General features: G+C 43.2%; 1 protein-coding gene across 1 annotated transcript; it reads right to left on the reverse strand.

The window, feature by feature from the left end:
- Window positions 1-402: 402 nt before the first annotated feature.
- TRAF5 (TNF receptor associated factor 5) lies at window positions 403-26512 on the reverse strand. The gene is made up of 11 exons (XM_085315791.1): window positions 26498-26512; window positions 13618-13842; window positions 11508-11565; window positions 10172-10273; window positions 9114-9278; window positions 8594-8671; window positions 8136-8210; window positions 7762-7854; window positions 6060-6200; window positions 5369-5537; window positions 403-3988 (listed from the first exon to the last, which is right to left on the reverse strand). Exons 2-11 carry the CDS (start codon window positions 13830-13832, stop codon window positions 3411-3413), a joined length of 1674 nt encoding a protein of 557 aa, XP_085171917.1. The 5' UTR covers window positions 13833-13842; window positions 26498-26512; the 3' UTR covers window positions 403-3410.
- Window positions 26513-26694: the final 182 nt, after the last annotated feature.

The following is a 26694-nucleotide window of genomic DNA, read 5'->3' on the forward strand; positions in this document are numbered from 1 at the left end:
TGGACTGGAGCAAATCCAGTCTCAACTCGAATCTGTTCCAAACAAAAATAATATAAATACTATACTGTTTTGACTGTGTGGTTCAGACTTCTGCTAAGACATCCAGCGTGCTAGCTGCTGCTGCCAGAAACCGGCTACCAGCGCTAACAGATCACTAGTCCGGTCTAGTTTAGAATTTCCTTAATTCGTATGTGCACTGCTTTAGGGCGTTAAAGCACAAAGAATTTATGAAGCATACTGGTTCTCGACCTGAAGTAGTGTCTTCTCCTTGGGCTGTACGCCGCGCATCAGGTGCAATACGCAGCCGTCCGCACGCCTGCACGGGGTCTTCGCGTTCAGTTTAAAGGAGTATATGCCACGCTCGCTCCAGAAAGATCATCATTTATTCTTACACATTTTACATATACAGTTATGACATTTGGCTAGAAAAATGTCTCTATTGTAGTAAGAGMTATTCAAACAACTACAAATCTGTCAATAAATACATTAAAAACATACTGTGTAGGAATACTGTATGTTCTTTCAGTTATTTACCCAATACAACATAATTGAAAAGTTTTTTGGTGTTTTTCATGCAACATCTAACTTCTTCCCTAATATTCATGCTATCTAATACTTTATTAGGAATGGGATGTTATTTAAAATCCAGTTTATAGTAGTAAAAAACTCTGAAAAACTAAACATAAAACTCTCAACTATTTTAATAAAATGAACTGATTTAAATAAAGTCATCTTTAAAAAATTAATTTTCACAACTAATTCATTATAAAACAGGCAGTACTTCAAAAGGGATGTTTCCATCACCCGGAATTTGTGCTTCAAAATTTTAAAAGGAATATTTGCAGCCAAAAAAAAAAAAAATAAATAAAACCAGCTGGTAAGTAGAGGAAKAGAGATTACAGTATGGATTCATTAAAATTAACATGCTTTCAACATCTGTCCAAGAACACACTGAACACTTACCAACATCACAATGCCATCATCTATTCTAACACTCAGAAATGGAGTTGTAATAATACTTAGCTGCTGTCATGCTCAAAAATCTTCACAAACATTTAAAGACTCCCAACACTTTTGCAAGTATTATTATCCCCATTTTACATTTGGGGCGGTGGAGGCAGAGAGGGTTAGTAATTTCCTTAGATACAGACTGTGCTGTTTCCTTCTTGCCTCAGTTCTCTACGTTTTTTATCACTTTCTATATTTTACATTTAACGTATTAAAGAGTTCTAGGAAACATGGGTAGTACATTTCCATCTGTATTAGTGGTTGCTATTCAAGTCGTGCCACTTTGAAAGTTACACGGAAAATATTAAAGTAATAATCCACATGAAGCCCACATCAATGACTCATAATTTATGTCCTACAATGCCACACCATTTTACAACAAGCTTATTCTTTATGTAACAAAGTATTATGGACATAAGGCCTAATTCTCTTTGTTGCACAGACACAATGGCTGTTAAAGTCAATAAGGACTGCACAAGAGAATAAAATTTGGCCCTCACCAACTGTCCCTGGGAACACAGAAAACCCCTACAGTGGTCCGGTACACACTGACATCATACAGCAAAAAAGGACGCAAGTACCATGTAAACTGAAATAGCGTTGAGATGTGCTAACTCACCAGAAGGTATGGATAACTTAGGCTTCTTTCCCCCTACACTCCCTGATTTTGAAAATATGTATATCTGAATTATGTCCTAGAAACTTTACGGGAAAGTAAATGCCTAGTAATGAGATTTCAGATATAAAATAGGGTATTTTGCTTTCACCTTAATATCAATCTTGAAATTGTATTATTTCAGTTGATACTAACATTCTGCACAGAAAGTCTGGGTGTTTTAGATTTTGCCTCATTTGCCCTCTTCTTGAATTTTCTACCTTATTTCTTGCATTCTGTGCCCCACTTTGATTTTTAGCCTGGCTAGTATACTCTTAGTGTAAATCCAGCTTAATTTCTTATGTCTTTTGAAAAAATTCAAGGTTCCTCTGCCATTGGACTGCAGGAGCAATGGATTATGTTTGACGTTGCAATACCTGATCTGTAAGAGATGACAGAGACACAGAATTCTGTCACTTGTAGCAACAAAACGACTGAGCGTGCAAAATTAGATCCCTCTTACAGGTACCTATAAGGCTTTTGAAAGGCACGTGTATTCTTTGTTACGTGTTCCTCAGTGCCTGACCTTGGCATTTTTGTTCTGTCTCCAGTAAACCACATACAGTGCACACACTCCCTTGCAATATGGAAGGAACTTGGAATAAAAATTAAGATCTTCAGAAGTACTTCACAGTTATCAGTAGTTACTCAGTAGCTATCTCTCCTTTTAACAAATACTAGATCTTCATGACCAGGGAGAACTGGATTCATATAGCAACCTCATCTCCTAATCCATTTTCTCCCTCCTCCCTCARACATCAGAGGGGAACAGTGCATGCAATGTAGGCCTTTCCACAAACAGATATCCAAAGCTCTTACTGCCTTCTACAGAGCTGGTAGGCCAGAAAAGATTTCTTTTGCATGGGTATGAGAGCAAAAATACTAGAGCTTTGTCCCCTTTCTTCCAGCAGCGCAGCCAAGAGCTGACAGGCTGGCTGAATACCCTGCTTATGGCCATATCCTGAGAGGTGATAAACACATGCAACTTCTTTTGATTTCAAATGGTGGCGGGGGGAGGACTGTGGATGTTTATCACCAGTTGGACTCAGTCCCAAGGCACTAGGCAGGAATAGAAAGGACATTAACAAAGCTATTGTGAGCTGGGGTACTCAACACAGCTGAAATGTCAAGGTTAGAAAAGCAAGAGGCATTGGCATCTTCCTCTGGACTTTCTGGAAAAGAAGGAAAGGGAATGCAAGATCCCTGGCTAARGTTTTCCCTGCCCGGCTAAAGCCATTCTCCCTGCTTCAAAAACTCAGGCAATTGAGGGATCATGATACACCAATTCAAACATGGTAACACTGAAATGTTTCCATTTGAGATGAATGAAATGCGCTTGCACACTATGATGATGGACATGCTATCAGTTCTGTGTAAATAASGGGAACCCACAGGCCTGCCTGGGCTCCAAAGGGCTTACTGGAGGAGATTCATCTCAAAATGCCAGTATTCTGATGTGAGCCAAACATGCATCCCCAACACGTACTGAGCCGAGTTGAAACACTGGTTTGAATGCATGTTCACAACATCAAACTGGACTTATAGCTGCCTTAAAATTGCAGTCTTGAAAAAGTTAAAAAAAAAAAAAAAAAGACTGATGCTTTGGCAATTCTTTAGCTGTTATGCAGTCCAAAAGCCTCAAAAACACTATCAATAGCTTGAGTAGTGGCAATTCACTATTGCAGGCTGGTAGTCACCAAGAAAGCATTTCTTCATAGTTAAAGCAGTCACGTTATCAAGTATTTTTTCACAGCTCCTCCAGATCAGTTAAATCCACAACTACTTTCAAGAACAGAGTGTCATCTTTGATGTAGGTATTCTTTGTGTTCTCCAGAACTGTGTGTGGCACAAAGCGTGGGCATCCAGAAGCAATATTCATTTCTCCATCTGGCCTTCTGAAACTGCTGCTGTTGGGGTCAGCTCTGAAGACTTCCACAATGTGATTTTTTTTCCCACTTTGGTCCAAAAGCATAAGTGTAACTTTTTGTTTGAAAGGCCATGGTAGCAGTGAGTCAAACTCCCCTCTCATCACAACGAAGTAGAGAGAGACGTGTGTTCCCTTTCCTGAGCCATCCCCATTCAGATAGGCTCTTGCACATAACCTGTACCCACAGCGGCTGGTGTAAAAAGGCTGGCTAAATATAGAGAGGACACGGCCTTCCACTGCTTCTTTTTTCTTCATYTTGTAGTCCATGATTTTCCAAATTAATTTTCCATTGTAACATGTGCCTTCCAAAAGCTTAAATCGTTCTTCATTTTTATTGAGCTGTGCTTTGTGAATATTGATCTGGAGATCATGCTTGCTGGACTGACCTTCCAAAACAACTAGGAAAAAAGAGAAACATTCAGTTAAATAAAACTGTCAGAATACTGTATTCATAAAGATCAACCAGACTTGAGCAGAAAATATTTAATTACTCAAGTGCCAGGCTGAAGACTAAACTGCAGAACTGCATCCAAGAGCTTCTCAGAGAGAACTAACTTTGTAGCACAGGTCACTCCACTCAGCCTTTTGCCAATATTATGCTTGAGGCAAGACAAACTCTTGAATGCCCATACCAAAAAGCCTAATTCGTATATTGTACACTCCATCCTAGAGATAGCACTGAGAAGCAAGTTTTGCATCTAGACTCCAGGGTTATAGGAGTTCTTTATTTGGACTCTGTTTGACATAGATATTCATGTTCTTGTTTTTTATGACAGTGTTATCCTGGAAAACTCTAACATTATCAGGCTGAAACAAGAACCAGGGTCARATCTGGGTGTGACTCACATGAGAACCTGAAGTAATGCTACAGAAGTGAAAGGAGAACCTAGCCTTGCTGGACCTCTAACAGCAAAGGATAGAGGCTAGCCTACAACAGCTGCTTGTTCTGTTTAAAAGATTCATGTTAGAGGCCTACTCTGGCAAAACTGATGCTTGAAAGCCACATCCTACCTGACTGATTTTCCCCCCTCCCACAAGATACTCTTTGATTTACAGTGAGTCTTCTTAGGGACAGGGGATTACAGCCCCTGGAATACAAATGGGTTTCCACTCTGATTCTATTAACTTCTCTTCCAAACCTCAGCCTTTATTTTTCATCCTACTCTTTTGCAGAAGGAGCTCTGGAAGCAGAAGTTAAAAGGACAAGCTGCAATGCAAGCAATTATGTCATGAAGAAGGGAAGGCCAAAGCAGTCTTCCACCCTGAGTATCAAGGCTACTGTTATCACTGAAACAATCAAGGAATTCTGGTTAAGTACATATATGTTTCATAAACATGTTGATTTACTTTACAAGGCTGATGTTAATTTACAAGGTTCACATTACAAACATGAAGCAAGAAAGTAGATGGAGACAGAAATATACACTACAGTGTTAAATTTTCTATTGTAATAACAGCTGGTAACAATGACTATCAGAGAGACGTCTGACTATGTATGCTACTRCCACCACCATCACACTCCACCAGCCTAACCAAGCTCAGCTCTCTGACCCTGCAGTGCCACCAGAAATCCAGAAGCTGGGGCCTAGGGCATAAGGGAAGGTGGGAGGATCGAGTACTCGCTACCACCGATTGATCTTAGAAATCAAGAACAGGAAAGCCATTGCTGGCTAAGAACTGCAATTAACTGACAACAGCATCAGGGCATCTACTAACAGCACTACTGAGTCAACAAAAATGCTAAACCATGCAGAAAAGAAACAGAAGTCCCATCATACCTAAGCGCTGATCATACGTCTCCATAAGAGCAATCTTCTGTTTTACATTTTCAATTGTGTCAAACAGGGGTCGCAAGTCTAATTTACTTTGTTGCTGGTTTGCCATTTGTATTAACTGTTTTACTTGTGACTCCAGTCGTGCAGATTTATCCAGGTGACTGGCAAGAGCCTTCCCAATTAATGCCAGTGGAAGAGAGTGAAAAGCAGAGACAAGAGACATTCACAAAATCAGTCATTTCATTKGAAATATTAGAGACTTCTTTATCATATGTCAGCAATATCCACTACAGGCTAGATGTGAAAATACTGTGCAGGTTGCCTTTGGAATGCCTCTGAATGCACCCTCATGGGTAATTCAGAATTTATTCACTGAGAATCCATCCCTAATTCAGTTCCATTCACAGTGCATTACTTCATTCAACCAATTATTCAAATTTACACCTGCATAATTGCCACGGGGACCTGGCCATGCAGGATTTATTCAGTGCTTTTTGCTCAAGCCAAATATCTCAACTTCTTTATTGGATAAAAGGAAAAGATAATATTGCATTGTAAAAAACAAGAGGTGCTTGTAAAGTGTTTGGGAGACAGTATTTGTTTCCATCCCGCTACTAATGACAACCATCACTGTATAAACACATTCCAGGATGCAAGAAAGCAAATCGCCAGAAAGGTAAAATAAATGTCTTACCTGTGTGCTTACCATCAAATTGCTATTTTTTCCAAACAGCTGYGTAAACTGTCTGAACTCCTTCTCGCACTTTTTAACTGCCTCTGCTAGCTGTTGAATTTTAATCTCTTTACATTCCAGACTCTTACAGAGGTCTGATATCTACAGATGGAAAAAAAACAGAATAAAAACTGAAAGTATGCCAAAATACACAACAATCAAATTAAAATGCATGTGACTACATAGGAAAAAATGAAAAGTTAGAGCATGCAAATACTCTAACTTAACTACATATGTTACTAATTAATTAAAAATTAATGGATAAGTACTAGTAAGTACTCTGCATCTTAAATCTTATTATTGCCCAGGTTGCAAAGCAAGATTTCTAAGAGCTTTTCTACACYAAAATGTTAACTTGGATTTAGGCAGGAGGTGAGCTTAGAGTGCAACAGTTTCCTGAACCTTTGTTGTATTTATTTTGGGGATCTCCCAGACAAAAATGTGTAAGCCCGTAGCATGTGCCGCATGGGCTCCTTGGAGCAGCCCTCCCATGAACGTGGGTGCCCCGTGCATGTCCCACGCAGGAAGTACGCAGACATGGGACTCGCAGTGTATTTGGGACTTTCTGGGCTCACTGCCCATGTGTGATTTCAGCTCGACAGCACAAACACAGTAGGTCTGTCATCTCCGAGGAACAGCCTTGTAGTGCACGTGTTCACATGCCGTAGGGCTGTCTAGGAATGCTGGACATCAACGTCACTCATTGGAGCTAGTGCTCACTGGAGCATAATCAAGATGACAGATGTCAAGTAATCCCATTCGAASTTCATTTCTTGAACTCTAACTGGACAGAATTTCCAGGTGGAAAAAAAGATGAGATTTCCCAAGAAAGCCATAAGATAGTCATATTTCTTAATAGCTCTGTGTAGCAATAGGTGCTAAGAGATTCATACCTTTCCTCTCTGTCAAGATGACACATTCTGCTCTGTGACAAYATATACCTGCATGAATATATGTTCAAGTGTGTTGGTGTGTATATGTATATGCATATATGAACATATACGTATAGATTTTTCTGTACTGGAATCTAATAAGTAAAAGACATGAGTAAGTGAGGAGTACTGACTCCAAGGCTTCAGTAGATCACCAAATTGTTGCATTTTAGGGCACTTATATTTAAAASAAACAAGCAAAAGAGTAAGTCAACCATTAGTTGAATGCATTCACTTTGGCAGTATTGGGCCTATGCCCAGTGTCACCTGCTGGGAGCAGCAGCAGTGATCAAGCAGGGAAAAGTGTTTGCAACCTACTCTGCTAAAGGGCACAGCCAGCAGCTAGTGCTGCCTCTGCAGGGGGCAAGACATCGGCAWTTAAGAGACTCCTCTTCAGTGTGTTCTTGCAATCTCAGCAAMCACTGAAACCTAAAACACTCTACCTGCAAACCTCGTGTCCACTGTAAGCAAAGGCAGAAAGCAAATGAGGTGAGCAGAGGCAGCGAGCCTCCCGCTGTGTTCAGTGGAGAACATATGTGCCTGAGCACAGGAGGGTTTCCATTTAATTGACTAACTTCACTGGAATGCTTATTCTGACTTTTGAGGTGTGCAAAGAAGATAAAAGATAGTCTTTAAAATGCAGTTGAGCTAAAACATGCAACAAATGCAAAATCTCATTTTGTCCTCCAATCAGCCAATAACTGTCGAAGAATGCTCATTAAATGACTTGCCTGTTCTTCCAGTCTGGAGTTCTTGTCTAAAATCTGCAGCATGTGCTCCCTCAGGGCACCATTTTCATGTTCAGCAAGTTTCCCTCTTTTAACCTTAATGAGACAGAGAAGAAAGTAAAAGAATCTAATAATATGGTAAACAAAATTTTGAAATTGTTTAGAAAAAATGTTATTGATGCAGGAGTTTAAAATGTCTCCTCTGTGCTTTGAAAGTTAGAGAATAGCAGTCCTGACTCTTCACTGCAGTATTTTGGTCAATACTAGAAATAGTTGTGAAAGAATAGAAATGGTTATTTTGGTAAATACTCCGACTGATTTGGTAGATCCCATTACAAATCTTAATCCCATTACAAATAAAGATGTATAAAACATACCTTTACAAGACAGCCGTACTGTTTATAGGGACAGTCCACTTCAGTCTCGGGACACACAGTCTGATGCTTTTCAATCTGTATATATTAACAGAGAAAGTGGTAATGAAATAAATATTAAGTAACTTACTGCAGGGATAAAATCTAAATATCTGCATAAAGGATGAATAAAGGCCAATATGAGTAGACCGCTGATCACATAAAGAAGAATATGAGTAGTCAGAATCTATGAGCAAGCCAGATGATACACTAGCATTGCAATGCCAATGTTTTGCAATGACTGAATATGGATGTGGATATATCTCATTCATAAAATGAGACATACCACTTTTAGGACAAAACAAAGAAAATAGAGCAAATTAATGGACCTGTTTTATTGGCATGGGCCAATGCAATGAGTTTCAATTTTCATAGAAGAGTGCAGTTTGCTGAATTATGGTATGTGAAAAAATTTATAGTACCTCCTTTTTCAGAATTATCTGTGAACAGTTTTGGAGGCAAGGCACTGGATAGTCAGGACAATCATTTTTCTCATGATTCTGAGGAAAAAAAAAACAAACAAAACAAGGTAATGATTTGTATCAGGCTCAAGGAACACCACAGTAAAAATGATACACAGAACATTATATGCAAGAACAGGCAAATATACAAAATTTACATATTAATTTATTCTTGGCTATAACACACATTTTTCTATTTTTGTAAAGTAGTATCTATAAAGGAAGCTATTAATTTCTGGCATGCAGAAAGTAATTACAAAAATACAAGTGCAGGTGCAATACCAGACTGTTGTTCCTAAGAGAGCTACAGCAACTGACATTATTTATTTTACACATTTATTATGCTTTCTCCTTCAGGTACTTGGCCAAATTCTACTCCGTGAGTTGTAAAGCCTCATTACAATGCTGGAAACTTTTCACCCCACAACATTAAGAGGCAAACACGTATTACAGATTCCCAGGAAATGTTTTACAACCTTACCATTCTGTTGATTAAGACCACATATTGATTGCAGTACTGACACATTTCTTCTCGAAATTTACAGTGCTGACTTAAGTGATCTTTCAAATCTTTCCGAAGAATTTGATCGCAACATCCATCATTCGTGCACTGCACACTTTCAAACAAACACTGCTGAAGATGCTCCTGCAACACGTAACAGCGAATTAAACTCGCACAGGAATGAATACCAACCACAGCTAGGAATGTGGTTTACTGCATCTTTACTTGCCTGGTACACACACAGAAACATTTGGCAGTTTGGTAACAAACTCCATATACTCTTTCCTAGTACTGTCTCAAAAATAGAGTAAGCAGAAGAACCTGCAAATTTGGAGAGCTCTTTATTTAATTTCTACTTTTCACTCAAATAATACACGAGAAAAAGACAAAATGTCTGGTACCTCTGGGCAAGCAACTGTGAGTTTTCATGAAGCACCATCACATGGTGTCCAACTGCATACAAGGTATGTGTGGACACTGTGGTGACACTAAAGCTATCCCTGAGCTCACCCCTCGGACACTGGTGCAGCACAGCTGCGACAGTGCTGGGCGAGGAAGCTTTCTCCAAACCAAGGCCCTGCTGAGAAGYGTGGCCATGACACCAGGCTGAGTGTCAATCTGCTGAACTATCTTGGGTCTCCCTCCCTAGCACTGTATCACACTGTSCAGACATTCTGAAATGACTGAATTATCCTTGCTGTTTATAAATTCCTATTTAGTATTTTTTTCACTATTGCAAAGAAAACCTTCAGAATTTCACCTATTAACACCCTCCTGAACTTGCAAAAAGACAGGTGCGTTAACACTGAGATAAAGGCAAATAGTTCTTGTTAAATAACCTAAGGCAAAACAACAGCCTTTCCGCTATAATGTTTTCAGTTGACATTTGTTACTTACATACAAGGTAAGTAATGATCTACACACTCAAACCACATTGCTACAATAACGCTGAAGACAATCACTGAATTTGACCTTATAAAACACATCAGAGCTTGTATGAAAATCAAAGGCCTCAAAATTTGATCAAGCAAACTAACCTGATATCGTCCCAGAATTACTTTTGAGTTGCAATCAGGAATATTTTTGCAAAACACTTGCAAGTTAAGAACTTCTCTTTTACAGCAGTTGTCTTTGAATACCTGTAAAGAAAGTAAGCTAGTCTTCATGTGAGGTTATATAAGACGTTATAAAAAATATAAAAAGACAGCAAAACATCACAAGAAACCCTTTAAACACTGAAGTGTAGACTCCATAACSACAGGTATGGTTCTTGATCATTCACATGGAAAATGTATACTAAAAATGTAAGTGAAAATGTTTACTGTCAATTTTCTGCAAGGTACAGGTCATTTTCCCCTCCTTTTTTCCCCTACAGAGTTATTCCACAGACACTGATCCAGCAGGATTATTAGCTCARGAGCTGCCATGGTGCTTCCAGGCGCTGCCGAGCTAACAGCCCCTGCCAGACCACACCAGCTTTGTATGAACAGCCCCGATGTTCGAGCAGCGCRCGTTCGAGATGGAGAGGCGATGCTGAGACACCCCTTTCATCACCTCCAAGAAACAGCACTGTTGCCCGTTGTGTAAGCAGGAGCAAACTGAGCTCTCAGAGCAACCTTTCAGTCTTCTTTAGAGCTCTGCCTATGAGGAACATTATAAAGCTGTTCACTATTGCATTATTCAAAATTTACACAGAGTAGGAGAGAGTGAGTGAAGAACAACAACTTCATGGAGATTTAGACTACAATTTCCTATCAGCAGTAGGGGAGAGAAGGAAGAGAAGTATATGATTTCACAGGAAAATATATTCTAGTATACTTACAAGCTTTGGCATATAAATAAGGACAATTAATCCATTCAAAAAAAAATCTGCAGCTTACAAAATGAGAAGCATGACCTTGTCTTTTGCTCCAAAAAGTTACCAAAAAAGTAAATTAAGTCTGCAGGGCTAATGAGGTATATTGGAAAGACAAGGCAGCAAATTAAAGCCCAGTCAAAATCAAAGGCAAATAAACAGGATCCTACAGCAAGATGGGGGATTAAGTAGTAAGTATATAAACTCTCCAATAGAAGAAATACTGAACACTAGAGATTTAAAACTCCATGAAACTCTTGGACACTCTAAGGGAAATAGAGAGGACTAAAATGATTTAACTTCAGAACACAGGAGATAAAATTAAGCTTTAGCTATACATTCATACTTTCTTTCTTGCAGAACATCACTGAACACACTATTTCCCTTAACATTGTTTGAGAAGACAAAAGCTGCTCTGCCCCTGAGGATTAYGAGACTAAGAGCCACCTTTTCTTAGCTGTCTTGCTTTTTTCAAGTGGGTGTTGATCGCTGAAGCAACTGCARCTACAGCCACTTACCTCATGCATTTTTATTGTTTCTTTGTCGACAGGACAGGTGGGTACTGCATTCAGTTCTCTAGATCAAAAGAAGAGTCATGTTAGCTCATAGAACACGTGATTTATTTTAGGAAATTGGGCCAYGCTAGAACCTGACTCTGGTAGGAATCATTAGCAGATGCTTCAGTGTCAAGTGAGAAAATTCTCATAATGCACTTGGCTCAGCTTCAGCACTGCAAAGAGGAAGGGGGAGGATTTTCTTTAAGAAGCCTTTCAAATGGTCAGTAATATCTGGAAGTATTAAGTATCTTAAGTTAAGTATGTCTTATTTTAGGATCTGTTGACACATGTTTCTTCTTAAAGTCAACAGATGCTTTATACCACAGTGATACTTAGCTTGAGAAATCATGCATATTCTTGTTTGTTAAATTATTCAAGAAATATATACCTGGTTAAAAAACATCCTGTGAACTCAAAAGTTACAGAACAGAATGCTAAATCAGGCATACCTTCAATGTTCCTAAGACATATATTCGGGCATTTGCATAAGTACCAGACAGGTAGAATACAAGTACGAACAGTCTTGCTATGTGAAAAATCAGTGCTGAATACAGGGGATAATGAGGAAAAAAGCATGTATCATTAATGTTTAAAGGATGCAATATGAGAAAATATATTAAAATCCTACTTTTACACTCTTGAGCAACAGTTCTGTGCAAAGTCCCTAGATAATCTGAGTATTTTCCATATACAATGTTCCTTTTTCAGATAATCTTTATGCAGCCTATTCATAGCAAGTATAAGAACCTGTAGGTACAAAAAAAAAAAAGAAAAAAAAAAGGGAAATATGCCACTAGTTCTTGATTTTTGTAGAAAAATCTTCAGTTTCCTACATTTTAGTCACTTTTATAACAAGTTACTTCATGTCAGCAATGCTAAACTAAAATAAATCTTATATGCTGTGCTCATGTCAAAGTGATACTTTCCTTTATGAATCAACAAAAGATCATACCATGAACTTACGTAAAAATAAAACTTAGAAAGAGTGTGACTTGTCTATATCCTACTCATGTAGGATACCCTAAGTATTAAACTGCATTGATTAAGCTGCAACAGTGTAACAGAAAGCAGAGTTTGTGCTACAAGTGTTAATAAGATTTTTTCTTTTTAATTGAAAGGACTTTGTTATTCTCTGGCCATCTGTTGCCAAATGTCGTACGTGGAAAAATCCCATAGTCTGCATTAACACCAGCCTCTGTCTAGTGCAAGCAATACGTGCCTTATTATGACAGCAAAGTAAGTTCAACTGGTTCCTGTCTTAAAAAGCTCCCAGAAGTCCTACAGTAAGTATGGGAAAATGCTTACTGAGGTGGTGTCCATGGGGAAGCAACCCTGAAAGAGTGAGTGGCTAACACGAAGCATCTAAAATATATAAAAGGCAAACTGTGAAAAATCCATCTACATAATTAAGCTTCTCCGTAGCCCTCCTGGGACAAACTCGACTGCAGACACACCAAACAGCACATAATGTATTTCCAGACAGGCCTGTGGGCCTATTTACTGGGCCTATAAACTGAACATATTTAATGGGTAGATAAATCCCAAGCAAGTGGAAAGACAGCAACCTTGTGATCTCACTGTAGTATCAGGTAATATAAACATGAGTTTAATAACTCCACTAAAATCAAAGAAGTTATGCTTAGGCAAACAGCTTTAATCTAACCACCAGTAACAAAACCATTAGAGTTTAATGCAACAAASTCACCTGAACAGTACAACAACAGGCAGAGCCTTGAGGTGCTGGACAGCATCTCATTCAATCATGCTTTAAGTTTACACCAAAAATTTCCTTACACTGACTTCCATGGACTTACCAAAGTGATCCCATATTCCTTGCCCCCCCAGGTGAGGTCTTCAAAGACATCTTTAAAGCACTGAGTATGCAGTGACTGAGTTCAACAGAGTCTTTCCATTGACTCCTGCACTTTTTACCAGATCATTACTATTGTTAGGGCATTTGCAGTTGATTTGTACTGTTATGGCATTTGCAGCTGATTTGTAGAAGATGCCAGCTTCTTTTTAATTGAGGGAGGAAGGTGAGTTTCTAAACAGAGAAGGAATTTGTACTAACCTCAGAGAAAGAATGCATTGCTGGCAAAATCTGTGACCACATCCTGTCTGGTGAGGATTGTGCAGGACTAGGTGGCAGTAGGCACACTTGTACCGTTCTTCTAGGCTTTCAACAAACTTGTAGTCAGCRTCAGGTTCAAAGTCTAGAGAAACACCACTGGCTGAGTTTTGACGTGTGAAGATATCTGAGAGACCAGTAAATTCGTCGCAGGCCATGGAAGCTATACTGAAAAAGTAAATGCAAAAAGAATTATTTTAAATATTTACAGTTGGTCGTCACCAGCTGCAGCTTGCAGCAGACTTATTATTATTTGAGGATTTTCATTTACAGAAGGTTTTAACAGATTTCAGATGGAAATGTGGCATCAGATATGGGAGAGCAATAAAAAACTCAGAGAACTAAAAATGATGYACATGTCATTACAAGACTGGTAGGAAAACACATTTTGGAAATAAAATTATTCAGYAGAAAAGAGAACTTTTTCCTCATTTTCTCGCAATAGTCTCAAAAGAGTTAAAGCTATCACAGACTTAGCYGAGGACAGCAGAGGTCAAGTCCCAGCCCCAGTGCCTACCAGCAAACCTACACTTAACATAAAGCCCACCCACATGGTCTTATTAATTCTTTGCACTGKTTCAGAAAGAACACAGCTCTGCAGTTAACAGCAAAGAACATAGAAAAAAGGGAGCAAAAAGAACTAGCTGAAAGGCAGAGCTCAGCGGGTCRTCATCGGTACCATGGAGTCTAGTTGGAGGCCTGTGGCTAGTGGCGTCCCCCAGGGCTCAGTACTGGGTCCCATCGTGTTCAACTTTTTCATCAATGACCTGGATGAGGGGACAGAGTGCCTCCTCAGCAAGTTTGCCAATGATACCAAGCTGGGAGGAGTGGCTGACACCTGAGGGCTGTGCTGCCCTTCAGAGAGACCTGGACAGGCTGGAGAGCTCAGCAGAGAGGAACTTCGTGAGGTTCATCAAGGGCAAGTGCAGAGTCCTGCACCTAGGGAGGAATAACCCTAGGTACCAGTACAAGCTGGGGGCTGACCTGCTGGAGAGCAGCTCTGCAGAGAAGGACCTGGGAGTGCTGGTGGATGACAAGTTGACCGTGAGCCAAGAAAGCCAATGGTCTCCTGGGGTGCATTAGGAAGAGTGTTGCCAGCAGGTCGAGGGAGGTGATCCTGCCCATCTACTCAGCCCTGGGGAGGCCTCATCTCGAGTACTGTGTCCAGTTCTGTTTTCCCCAATACAAGAGAGACATGGAGCTACTGGAGAGAGTCCAGCGTAGGGCTACAAGGATGATCGGAGAGCTGGAGCACCTGCCCTGTGAGGAACGGCTGCAAAAGCTGGGCCTCTTCAGCCTGGCAAAGAGAAGACTGAGGGGGGATCTTAGCAATGTGGACAAGTACCTGAAGGGAGGGTGTCAAGGGGACAGGGACAAACTCTTTTCAGTTGTCCCATGTGACAGGACAAGAGGCAATGGGAAGAAATTGAAGCACAGGAAGTTCTGCCTGACCGTGAGGGGGAATTTCTTCCCTGTGAGAGTGATGGAGCCCTGGCACAGGTTGCCCAGAGAGGTTGTGGAGTCTCCTTCTCTGGAGATATTCTTGGCCCGCCTGGCTGCAACCCTGTCTAAGATGCTCTAGGTGACCCTGCTTGAGCAGGGAGGTTGGACTAGATGATCTCCAGAGGTCCCTTCCAACCTTACTGATTCTGTGATTCTATGAAAAGGTTTTACCTTCAAATTAGGTGTAACAGAAGCCAAAGCCTCTTAACTTTGACATCTTCCTTTCTCCAGATGCTCACTCATTTATAGCACTAAACTATAATCCTGTTTTTCAAAAATGTGTGTGTTGTTGGCTATATTAATCCTGTCTGAAAGATGTAGTGGGGGGGGAAGCAAGATTGCAATCAGAATTGTGACTTAAGTTTTTCTCTCRACCTAGCAAGGCTCATGATGGTGCATACACAGCACAGGCATGTGATGCTGGCTTTGTAACACGAAAAAACGATGACCTGTGTTTCCAGCCCTCCTAGCTGCAAATCTTGAGATTGGCCACAGATTCCTTACACCTTCCCCCCCAGAAGACACTTTTTACCGACCGGACGTGTACAGAAGCTGGATGCACCTGCCACAGCAACCTGCTCTGAAGGCATCTCCTGCCTGACCAGAGCAGTGGGACCACCACGCTGCCACCCCAACCGTGCGGCCGGCGCCCAGCCGGAGGCCAGCCCTGGCCCAGCTCCCTCCCGCTCTGCATCCCTGACCCCCACAAGTGGTGCGCTACGTCTGTGTAATAGAGACCACAGACCACTGGCAGGTCGCACAGCAAACTACGCTCTTCCTTGCTATTTCAAAATCCCATATTGGACAAGGAAAGCTCGCAGACAAATAAAAGGACGTGACTGAAAAACGAGCCAAAACACGTAACCCACCAAAGCAGCCTGCTGCTTCCAACGAGAGACAACTGCCCATTTCTCTCCTTCGACTTCGAAACGGCTGACCCTTTCCCTCTGAAAACGGGTCTCCCATTGCTCTGATGCTTGACTAGGGATGATTCATGTTCCTCACATCCACCGGGGATGGGGACAGATATACGGTCCTGGAGGAGCTACCAGCCTGCTGCCTCGGCCAGCGCTGCAACGCACACYGACAGCACTTGGTGCCGCTGCCTCCAAGACTGATCAGTAATTACCACGGAGCACCCGACCACCTACAGGACCCGCTTCCTACTCCCTCTTCYTGTTGATGGCCAGTTATAGTCCTAAATCACACTTCTTTTCTGTTTCTTATTAATGCTTTTTCTCATTTACATAGCACCTACTCTCCTGAATGCTACTGTGCTCAAGGACACAGATGGTAAGGACTTAGCAAGTTAATGCTGCACCATGTAAAACCCCATCAAAAATCCACTTTTACCAGCTTTTGTCTTTCGGGTCTACCTGACTGTGTAACATACTTCTAGCAGTATGAGTAAACAATGTTATAAATATTTCAGTCAACAAATGGAACAAGTTAGGAAGAAATACAGTTCCCAGACCAAAATACCATCCAGAAACTCACTTATATATTTATTTGCTGATTAAATCAATTACATTCATCTCTACCTCTTTCTGAAGAAAGCATTTCTTTATTACATACCCTCCAAACACTCGGGTGAAATGAGATGCTTGCTTTCCCTAAGCACCTTGATGGTGCACATATATTCCCCCCCTCACCAAAAAAACCCCCACTAAAATGAAAAAATAAACTGCTCCTAAAAATGAGCCTCTGAGCACCTAGTTCCCATGGATTTTTCCCAGGGAAAGCTCCTGCTCCAGCCCAGCTAGCAGAGGGAGCAAGCAGCTGTGGTCGAGGCAGGGATGCTCCCTGGGTAGGGGGCAGAGCACTGCCAGTGCCACGTCGGTCTGGCTGCTAGGGTTGAAGCCAGGAAACATCCAGACACGCAGAGCGCTCGGGATGTTTGCCCCAAAAGTGCCGGCCTTTTGGTTATYGCTGTGGCACCTGCCGTGGCCATCCGCAAGGAAACAGGTTGGTAGTGAGCCCGGCGGCGGCGGCAGCAGAAGCACCTTATCCCTGGGCTTCACTCTGGTTTCTAGCCTAAGCTGTCAGATGTTATCAGCAATTCCCGCACGAGCAGGCTGTGAGCGGTGGTGGCATTTGGAGCCGCTTAGGATAACATCAGGGAGGGCCAGAGGGCCCTGCCGTGCTTCCCATCTGACAGCGGGCAGACGCTCCTCTTCCCTCAAGACTGCCTGAAATGTGGTGGACCTCTACCGTGTAAGGGGCAAGAATGGTGAACCCCATCCGTGTAAGGATGCCCACAGCAAAAGCGCGATGCACAYGGCAACGTTGCAAGTAGATTTGCACTGCAACACCACTGGAAAAGCACGGAATAAATGGAAAAAAAACCCTGCGGACGCAGCAAATCCACACGTCAGGAAAGTGGGGTGTCTGTATGCTGAAATAAACAGAATTGATCCTGACCTCAAATTAGGAAAGTAGCCTGGGTCACTGGAAGCTCAGCCCAGGTCTCAAAAATAAGYCCCGCACAGCTGGACCTCAGCCGCCACACAGTGCAACCAGCTCAGAGTTACACCCCCACACTGCTTCGGTACCCCAGCCCCAGCTGTACCGACAGCAGGATACTCCTGAAACGTCTCCTTCTATAYGCGTATGGGGTGCAGCTGCCTTTAACCTCACCGGAAAAAATCCGGGTTGGCCAATTTTGGTTTATCTTATCGTTCTGAGTAAGACACAGCCAGATCATGTTAATAAGGAGAAAAATCAGCATGGTATCATTTATTAAAATTTAGCCATTATATGAACATTTTTCACAACCGTGTTAAAGCAGTCCCCCCACCCCACCCCAGCGGCGATGCCACCAGCAGTGCAAGGGAGGAGAAACAGTGTGCAACACCAACATCACACTGAGCTACACTGGACAGAGAAATGGTTTTGGCAACAAAAACGTACTTACTGCACCCAGAGAAAAACATCTCTAAAATGCGGTAATTTTTTTTTAAGAGTGTATGTTTTCCTGTTTTCTGTCATGYGAAACCAAGCTCCCAAGAAGAGTTATCAAGTTACCACACGAGCTGCAGGGGCAACGGCACTCAGGCGAGCCCTGAGGCTGTGCTGAAAATAGACCAAAAGATCCAGGATGGCAGAACCAAGCATAAGCACCGAAAACCACCGTGTCTTTTAGACTGAGGAGGGCAAATATGTGAATTGTTATCAGTGATTTGGTCATTACGCCTGGACAATAAAACAGGACCCCGGTCCTGCTGGCTAGCAAATCGGTGGGTGGTACTTGCACAGTCCCTGCCCCGTCCTCCGTGTACCGGGGGGCTCGTGCCTGGTTACCTTCCCAAACTGGAGTATTGCTCACAGAAAGCACTGTAATGGCTCCCATGCATATAACGCTTCCAAGAAAGGCATATAACAGAGCATGGAAGGAGATTTCTACCCATGCTCTCCTGCTTCTGGCTCAGCAATAGTCCTTTGCTCCAAGGTGCTCGGTAGGGTCAAGGCTTAGAAGMTTCTGTCCCTCCCTCAAAAATTATCTATCCTTTATGGCATCTCAGAACTGGAAGCCTGTCTTAGTCAAAATGGGGAAAATGTTTGTAAATTCAATATACTTCAGAGGCTGGAGATCAACTCACTCCACCGGGAGATGATAAACAGAAAGGTGATGAAGGGGAATACAACTTGCATTAAAATTACTCTCTCCAAACTGCCTTATGACATGGGTAATTAGCTGTCTCCAGTATTTTTGAACTAAAAGAATTCAGTTATATGATTTACCAATAATATAAGGCTCCTCCTCATAAACACTGCATTTGGGGGAAAACAAGCCCCAACACTTAGAACTGTAAAGGTAGTAAAGTCTGCAAGAGAACTACTATAAATATCTATATGCTTTAAAACATGTACAGATTTAAGATACAGCAGATAATATTGAGTCATCTGAAAACAACAGAGGATGCCATCTGATGTCACCATGGTATCATCCTTGTCCCTTCGAACACAGGAAGAGTGACAATATTTTGACCGGTGACACCAAAGCRTACTTGTGGGTCCCCACAGCGGGGRAGGYTTCTGGGTGCACATTTGTGGCCTCTTACATGAGGAAGAAGAGCCCCCGCTGCCCTGACGCAGGCTTCCCATTTGCATGCGGGGCTCACTCCTGGCAGCAAGGCAACCTCTGCTACCGGCCCAATCCCTTAAAACCACAGTTCAGCRACCAGCTGGTCTCCAGGAGAGAGTATTTCTAACAGCAGCGACTTCCTACAGGATCTCTGCAGCAGGGCTGTTGCTGCAGAGGGCAGCAGAWCCAAATTTGATTTCTTCTGTATATAGGCAACTTTTATCTTGTTCAAATTCCCATATCAYCTTCTTCTAAAAGCACAGCAAAACAAGCATCAATCCGCTAATCTCCATAAGCAAATTTTCATTACAGATAATATGACTGTAGAGTTTTCTCTGCATAGATTTACAGCAAGTATTACCGTAAATTCCCACAAGACTAGATTTCATCATTTTTACAGGCATAAGTACACTATAATACAGACAATACTTTAAAAATAAAGTCCACACAACTAATAAGGTGTATCTGGTGCTGAAGGAAGTTTGATTTTGTGGCCTTCTTGCTTATTTGCTACATTTGCTATTTTCCGTGGATCTCCTAATCATTAATTAATGATTTTCTATTGTATTATCAAGAAATCTCTCTATACCTAATCAACAAAATATTATCTTAAAACAATACACGCAATATGTCTTAGAATAATCTCATTTCACAGTTAGAGAATAATTTTCTTCCTAAAATCCAGGCAGTCACTCTACAGAAAGGTTACATTCAAGAGATATTAAAAAAAAAAATAGTGAAACACTTGCTACTTACTAACCTAGCTACTTCTAAAAAAACAAAACAAACAAACAAAAAAAACCCTAACCCCCCATCTTTTTGATTTCTACATTTCAAGCTGATAAACACTGATGCTCCTGAAGAAGACACTTATACAGATCTTCCTTGATCAGACTAACCTATCAGAAAACTGAGTAATTCTTTAATTTGGCATTCACTTTAAACTCCTTTATCAATACCTGGCTGTTTCACTGCCTTCCTTACCAACACCACCACTGTACATTAGAAAGTTTCCCAGGCCGCATCGCTGACATTAAACGCCCATATAAACTCCTGGAGCGCTGCGTCTCTTCCGATGAACTCTGCCTAAGCTACTTCAGATGCCCAAGCCTTGTACTAACAAACCTGCATCACTTTCAAACATCAATTTGCAACATCTAATACCCAAAGAACCATTTAAAAATGACAAATAATTACAACATTAAACTCTTGCCAACAATTAACAAGATACTTTTTGATAGACCCATACCTGAAAACTGTAGCTGATCCTTAACGGGGAGAAAATGAGAGCGCGCGTGTGCAAGAGCGTACGGGTGTATGCTTTGTGGTTAAACAGTACGAGCATTTTAAAACAGCAAGGGAGTGGAAATCCCCCAGCGTAGCTTTGAAAAGATCACGTCTAAAAATGTTTCAGAGTGTCAGGACAACCGACAAGCCATTGAAAAGCAGCTTCCCTTAAGGTGCTGCAGTGACTGCAGAATTCATTTCTTGGAGCAATATAAGGTTACTGGTAACTTTTCTCGCAGTTCTTGTTTTCACGCTAATAGCGTCACTTCCAAAAAAACGAGCAAGTGGTGCGACCAAATTAAAAATAATCGGTCAGCAGGAAACACCTGAGGATGTAAGGAAAACCAAGGGCCAGTCCTGAAAACCCCTCCACAAGCAGCCCTTAAGAACACAGGAGGATCAACTCATTTCGGGACAATTAGGGACTGCTCAGGCAAGGAGACCGCACCGGTTCAACCTGAAGTTAGCACAGCAAAGTTACGCTGTGCTCACTTTCACTAAAGACTCATGGACGTTTTACATCTAAAACAACTTTCCAACTGAGATAAAAYAGATCTTATGAAAATAGATGTTTATATTGCGGGTTGTAATAATTAAAGTGGTTGCACTCCCTGTTGATTTCACAGCTTGAACTCCACTGCGCATGCAGGATTCCTGGCAGCCCTCATTTCCACAAATTCTCTGTATGGCTGCCTCCTTTCCCCACGCAAAAAGGTATTTCCCTTCCTGCAGTGCCACAGGCTCAGCTTATAACCTCACCCATTCTTTATTCGCCTTTGCTGCCTCCCCTGGCTTTCTATTTTTATAATTTGTCAGTACTAGGCCTTACTTCGCTTGGCCAGTTAGATATGCCCCTAACCAAAAACAGTGGTTACAACTTTTTTTTTTCCTAAGGTAAGGTATCTACAAAAGTAATATTTTAGAGGATTCCTGATATTTAAGATGCCAGTATTCTAAAGAAAGTTTCTATCTTGTAGAAAACGCAGCTCATTAGTTTTTGCCCTTTAACTGAACTTGCTCCCAGGGCATTTCTAACCTGGTTCAATCTCCTCTCGCAGAGGGCATTGCCACCTACCAGGTTTTCCCCACGCCTTCACCGAAGCTCTGTAGCGGCTGAGTCACTGTCAGTGCAATGCCACCGAAGAGAAAGGGCCATCATTTGAAGGCATGTTGCTTCCCGATCAATTAAATTGATCCCAGTTGTATTTCTAGATGCAACCTAAGCCCACTTCTGTGGTTAAGTTTTTTAAAGCAGAAGACATCCACATGTCTCTGCAACTAATACACGTGCTTAGGATGCATCTTGGCCAAGCTGTTGCCTGTATACAATGACAGCGCTAGCTGACATCAGAAGAGCAAACCAGCTTTGCAAGGACTTTCCATGAGACTGGGTGCTTGAGAGGAAGGATCCCGGGCAGCTTGGCGTGGAGGAGGCCGCCTCGCTGCCAGTGCAGTGCTCACCAGCGCAGCTCCAGAAAGCACCAGCTGCTTCTGGGAAGCTTTGGGGAAAACCCCAAATGGAGAAGTTGAGTAGGAGCAGGATCTTAATTTTAAACAATTTCACTCTGCAGATGAGTAGAAAGCAATAGTCTGGCATTACTGTTCACGCACATCCTTCGGCGGCCTCCACTGCTAACACAGCGCCAAAGACCTCGCACGTGGAGGCAGGAACCAGCAAGGAGCACTAGAAAGTTTATTTAAAGCACGCTCAAGGGGATGAAGGTAAATGAGAAAATAGGCAGGAACAGCATTTAGGAAACAGAATGAAGGAAAAGAAATGAAGACACGAGAACAACGTAGCGAAAAGATACTGAAAAGAAGTAACGATAACAAAYAGAGAGTAAGACGACTACTGTTTTTAAATATACTCGCTTGACTTGAAGCGTATCAGAGCCAAAGGAAAGTCCTCACCTCTGCTAACAAATAAGTAGGCTATTGCACACTTCGCAGGACTGGTTCTTCGTAACGGACACCCAGAAGTCACCTTTTAACTTTACCTCTCCTCCCTGTCCAAGGGAACAGACATGCCACCCAGGACTTCAGCTGGCTCGCCGCTAATACCTATTCAAGGCCTAAGAGATCTTGGTTTCAATTTTCTGCATTCCTAATCATTCGAATTGGGCTCCTGGCGCTGCTCCAGGGGGACCCAACCAGCGCTGGGACTAAGGAGCATGGCCACCCTTGGGCAGTGGCTTGCCGTGACCTTGGACGAGACGCAACGTGAAAAGGCTGCTAGCACACTGCAGGTCGAGTCCAGCTCTGCTCTCCTGGTTGGCACCAGTTCGCTTTATTTCTCCTGGCAGTGAACAACGCCGCTACAGTTTTAATGACCTCAAGGCACATCAAGGCTTCAACAAGTTCCCATGTTTGCATCTCCTCAGTGGAAAGCTGCCAAGACACAAGGTTTAATGCTGGTGACAGTGAGGCAGACAAGAGGATAATTTTTTTCTTTACACATAGTGCCTAATACCCCTGCATACCATCTTCCACTGAACATGTGGTCCCACAACCATTTGTGTCTGCTGTCTCTAAGACAACGTTAAGAAACGAAACCTGTGATTTTTGTTACTTTCATACTTAGTAAGGCCAATATTTCAGTTTCAAGTGCAGGGATCCATTTATGGTCTTGGGCAGAAACTTTATTTCTGAAACCCAAGTATATCCTCTCAAAATAGAGATGACTGAAAACCACGTATGACTTTTCAATGAAGGCCTCTGTGTGTGCGTGCCCCGCAGTGACCACGCTGGGCAAAACTGGTTTGCAGATTGTTCCTCTCCTTGGAGTTTGTTTAGGCACTAGAGGGATTTGTATAACGCCAATAATAAATAACTTTTTCTTTTCAATATTATGTTTCACTAAGTAAGCACAGAGCAACGTATTTACCCTTACAAAACCCCTGCAAGTAAATGTCATTTTATTACCTATATAAATGAGGTTAATGAGTCCCCCACACACAGACAAACACACTTGAAAGCACTCTGGGCAGTCCCATACACCGTGGCTTAGGGTACAGACAGTTTCTCACACACTTATTTACTTGTTGCAAGACCGAGCTGTGGCGACGATGGAAATTTTTGTACCATTTTTATTAACAATATGCRTGACTCAGCTTCCCCACCTCCCTGAGCACCTCTAGCGTAAGAGGCTCGCCTCTGCCGTGGACAGAGGGAAGGCAAACACACAACAGCGGCAGGCTGCCACCTGCACCGGTGCAGACAGTACACGGCTAATCACGGGAACGTTAACTCTTCATGGTCATTAGCGGAGAAACTTGGAAAGAGAAAGACCAGAACAGGTGAGGTGAAGCTGCCACTGCTCCTCAGGGTACAGCTCATGGACAACTTGGGCACGCGATACCCTACCAAGCTGGTTTGGCTCCCAAAGCAGCATCCTCACGTAAGCACGATGCTCTGGGCAGGCCAGTAAGCATTGCTGAGACTGGGGTGCCTACAAGGCGTCGCCTGTGAAAAGCTGCCGATATCACTGCTGCTATCGCCTCAAGAAGGTCGGGAGCCCGAGAAACGCTGCAACGCATACAGACCCACTGGAGGGCCACAGAGAGGCAACCACAGTCAACTATTCATTGGCAACAAATATTGACTATTTATTTATAATCAAAGGGCTAGATGAAGAATTGAAGAAGATAAGGGGTTACAGATCAGCTTATACAGATCAGCTTAGAGAAGGACTGCAAAGAACAGCATAAAAGCTGGGAAATCAGGCGCCCTGTAAGTCTGCAGCGGCACACCGAAGCGATCAGGCAGAGCTTCCCCACCAGTACGCAGCACAAATAGCAGCACCCAACCTCACTCACAGCTCTCTGCCGTGTCCGCCAGCTAACCACTGCGCTCCTCTTTTAAGGACACCACGTATCAAGCATGTGGGGTAAAATAAAGACCTCTCTGTCTTCTGCTCTTTGCTCTCATTTGAAATTCCTTTTCTCAAAGTCTCCAGCAACAACTTCTAAAATCTTGTCTCCTCTTGGATGCCTTTCCTCAACCTCTCTAAACTCCATAACTATTCCTTTGGTATATCTTCCTCATGCCCTCTGCAGTTTCTGTGACTGTCATAAGCTTTTCTTTCTTCCCAATTTTACTCTGAATCTTACTTTTCAGCAGTTAACACCTATCTAGCCAAAATTTCTCTGTCAAATACACACAAATCTGCCGTGTTACTGCAGACTATCTTTCTGCACAAGCTAAACTCTCAGCCTCTCTGCCAGTATCTCTGCTGCGGATGTCTGTCAACTCAGACTTAACCTACTGCCCTTAAGCCTCCCCAACCAGCCTTCTGCACAATCCCTCTCCCAGGAGCTAAAATCCACACACCAGCCCATATTACACTTGGGTTCATAACCTTTGGCTCTGCCTGGGACTTAAAGCACCAGATGTTCACAAACAACTCTTTCTGCATGATAGCCCCATATGATACAGTATTTCTTCTCTGTTTATGCAAGTACAATTCTTCTCCCAGCTATCCTCCTTGTGCTTTTGAAAACTCAGTGCTCCAGAAATACAATCTTTACTTATTTATCCATCCAGAATGCTGCTGCAGGGATCATTTTTCTAGGCCACATGTTTAACCACCTCACCACTCTCTGTCCACCCCTTCACCATCTCCCCCTTCTCTGCCGCACCAGAAACTCCTTGTTCCAAAGCCTGTCCTAGCCTCCACCTTTACTTGGCCACTGCCATCTTCAACTGTTTAAAAGGGCCCGTTTCACCTCCAGCCAGCCAGACCAGGCTCTGCTGTCTACTTGCTATGTTGTCAAGCATATGCATACCAGGAGGACAGATATTTTAGAGGGATATTAACAAGCTATTCTACTTGAATCTCTTCTATAAGGCCTCTTTTGCCAAGCTCTGGAAATAACAGGCTTCCTCTAAGCTATGACCACCGACTGCCACACCGGTCTAGAGGTCCAGTTGCTTCCTATCGCCCTTCCGTCCATCCACCCTTCCCCCTCCTGACAGGAGCTACCCGCTCCTTCGGCCAAGGACAGCGGCTTGCTCTGCCTTTGCACAGCCCTTAGCACACGGGGGGCTCTGACCCATGACAGACTCCTCCACGTGACATCTCTACCACCGTAATTAAGGCTAGCAGCAAAGGAAAGTACTTTGCATGGGTTCGGGTTCACTGTAACACATCAACACTGTTACTCACCCTAAGATAAAAAGGAGTAATGCAACGTGGTCTACCAGAAGAAACACACAGGCAACATACCATCCAGGTCAGCACTCCAGCGTAACAGTGATGGACAGCCACGTTTTTTGCTCATCACTAAATCTGGGTGCACTGTGTAGAGTTAGCTAGAATGGGTTGAAAAAATACAAGTTGCTGCTATTCTAGAGGTGTGCCTGACCTAAATGCACCGAGAGAGTTATTTTTAGTGCATCATTGCAATCTTTCAGCCATCTCATATTTATAAAACGGAAATGGTGAGGAAAGTTGCTCTGGGCTGACATCAGGAAATGAGCAGCCAAATTAACACCAACCGAAGCAATCTGAGAAGTGCAACAGTACAAGCTCTCCGTTTTTTCTGCTCTGCGTCTTAGAGCGGTGAAAGTATTTGGCCGGAGCCTGCTGTCTCGGCCCGGCSCGGCCCGGCCCGGCGCGGCCCGCTGTTAGCGCGGCAGAGGCCGGCGAACCGCCGGCGCCTCACCGCACACACGCGGACCGGGGGTTCCTCCCCCGCGGCAGCACCCGGCTGCCGCCAGCCGCGATGCTCCCGGCGGCTTCCCTGCAACCGAGGAACAGCGGCGGCGCCGCGAACACGCTCCCGACAGCCGCCTCTGCCGTTTCGCTGCGCTGTCGCCTCCCACCTTCCAGGACTTGGGGTCCGCGAGCCCCCGGGGCGCGCTGCCGGCCCGCGCTTCCCCACGGCCCTGCCCGGGGAGCAGCGCGCCCGCCCGCGCCCCGCTCCGCCCCGCTCCGCCCGCAAAACTAACCCTCGGCAGCGCCGCGGCAGCGGCCATCACCGAAAGAAGGGGACTCCGCGGCGCACGCAGCTCGGGGGGGCGGGGGTCTTTTGTGGCTTTTTTTGTTTTTGGTGGTGGTGTTTCCTCCCCCCCCCCGGCCTCATTTTTCCAGCGAGAGGAGCGTGCCGCAGCGCAGCGCCCCCCGCCCTACCGGCCCCGGCCGCGCC

This window comes from Rhea americana, unplaced genomic scaffold (genome assembly GCF_003343005.1).
Source record: "Rhea americana isolate MKP2758 unplaced genomic scaffold, rheAme1 scaffold_44, whole genome shotgun sequence".
In the NCBI taxonomy this organism is placed as follows: domain Eukaryota; kingdom Metazoa; phylum Chordata; class Aves; order Rheiformes; family Rheidae; genus Rhea; species Rhea americana.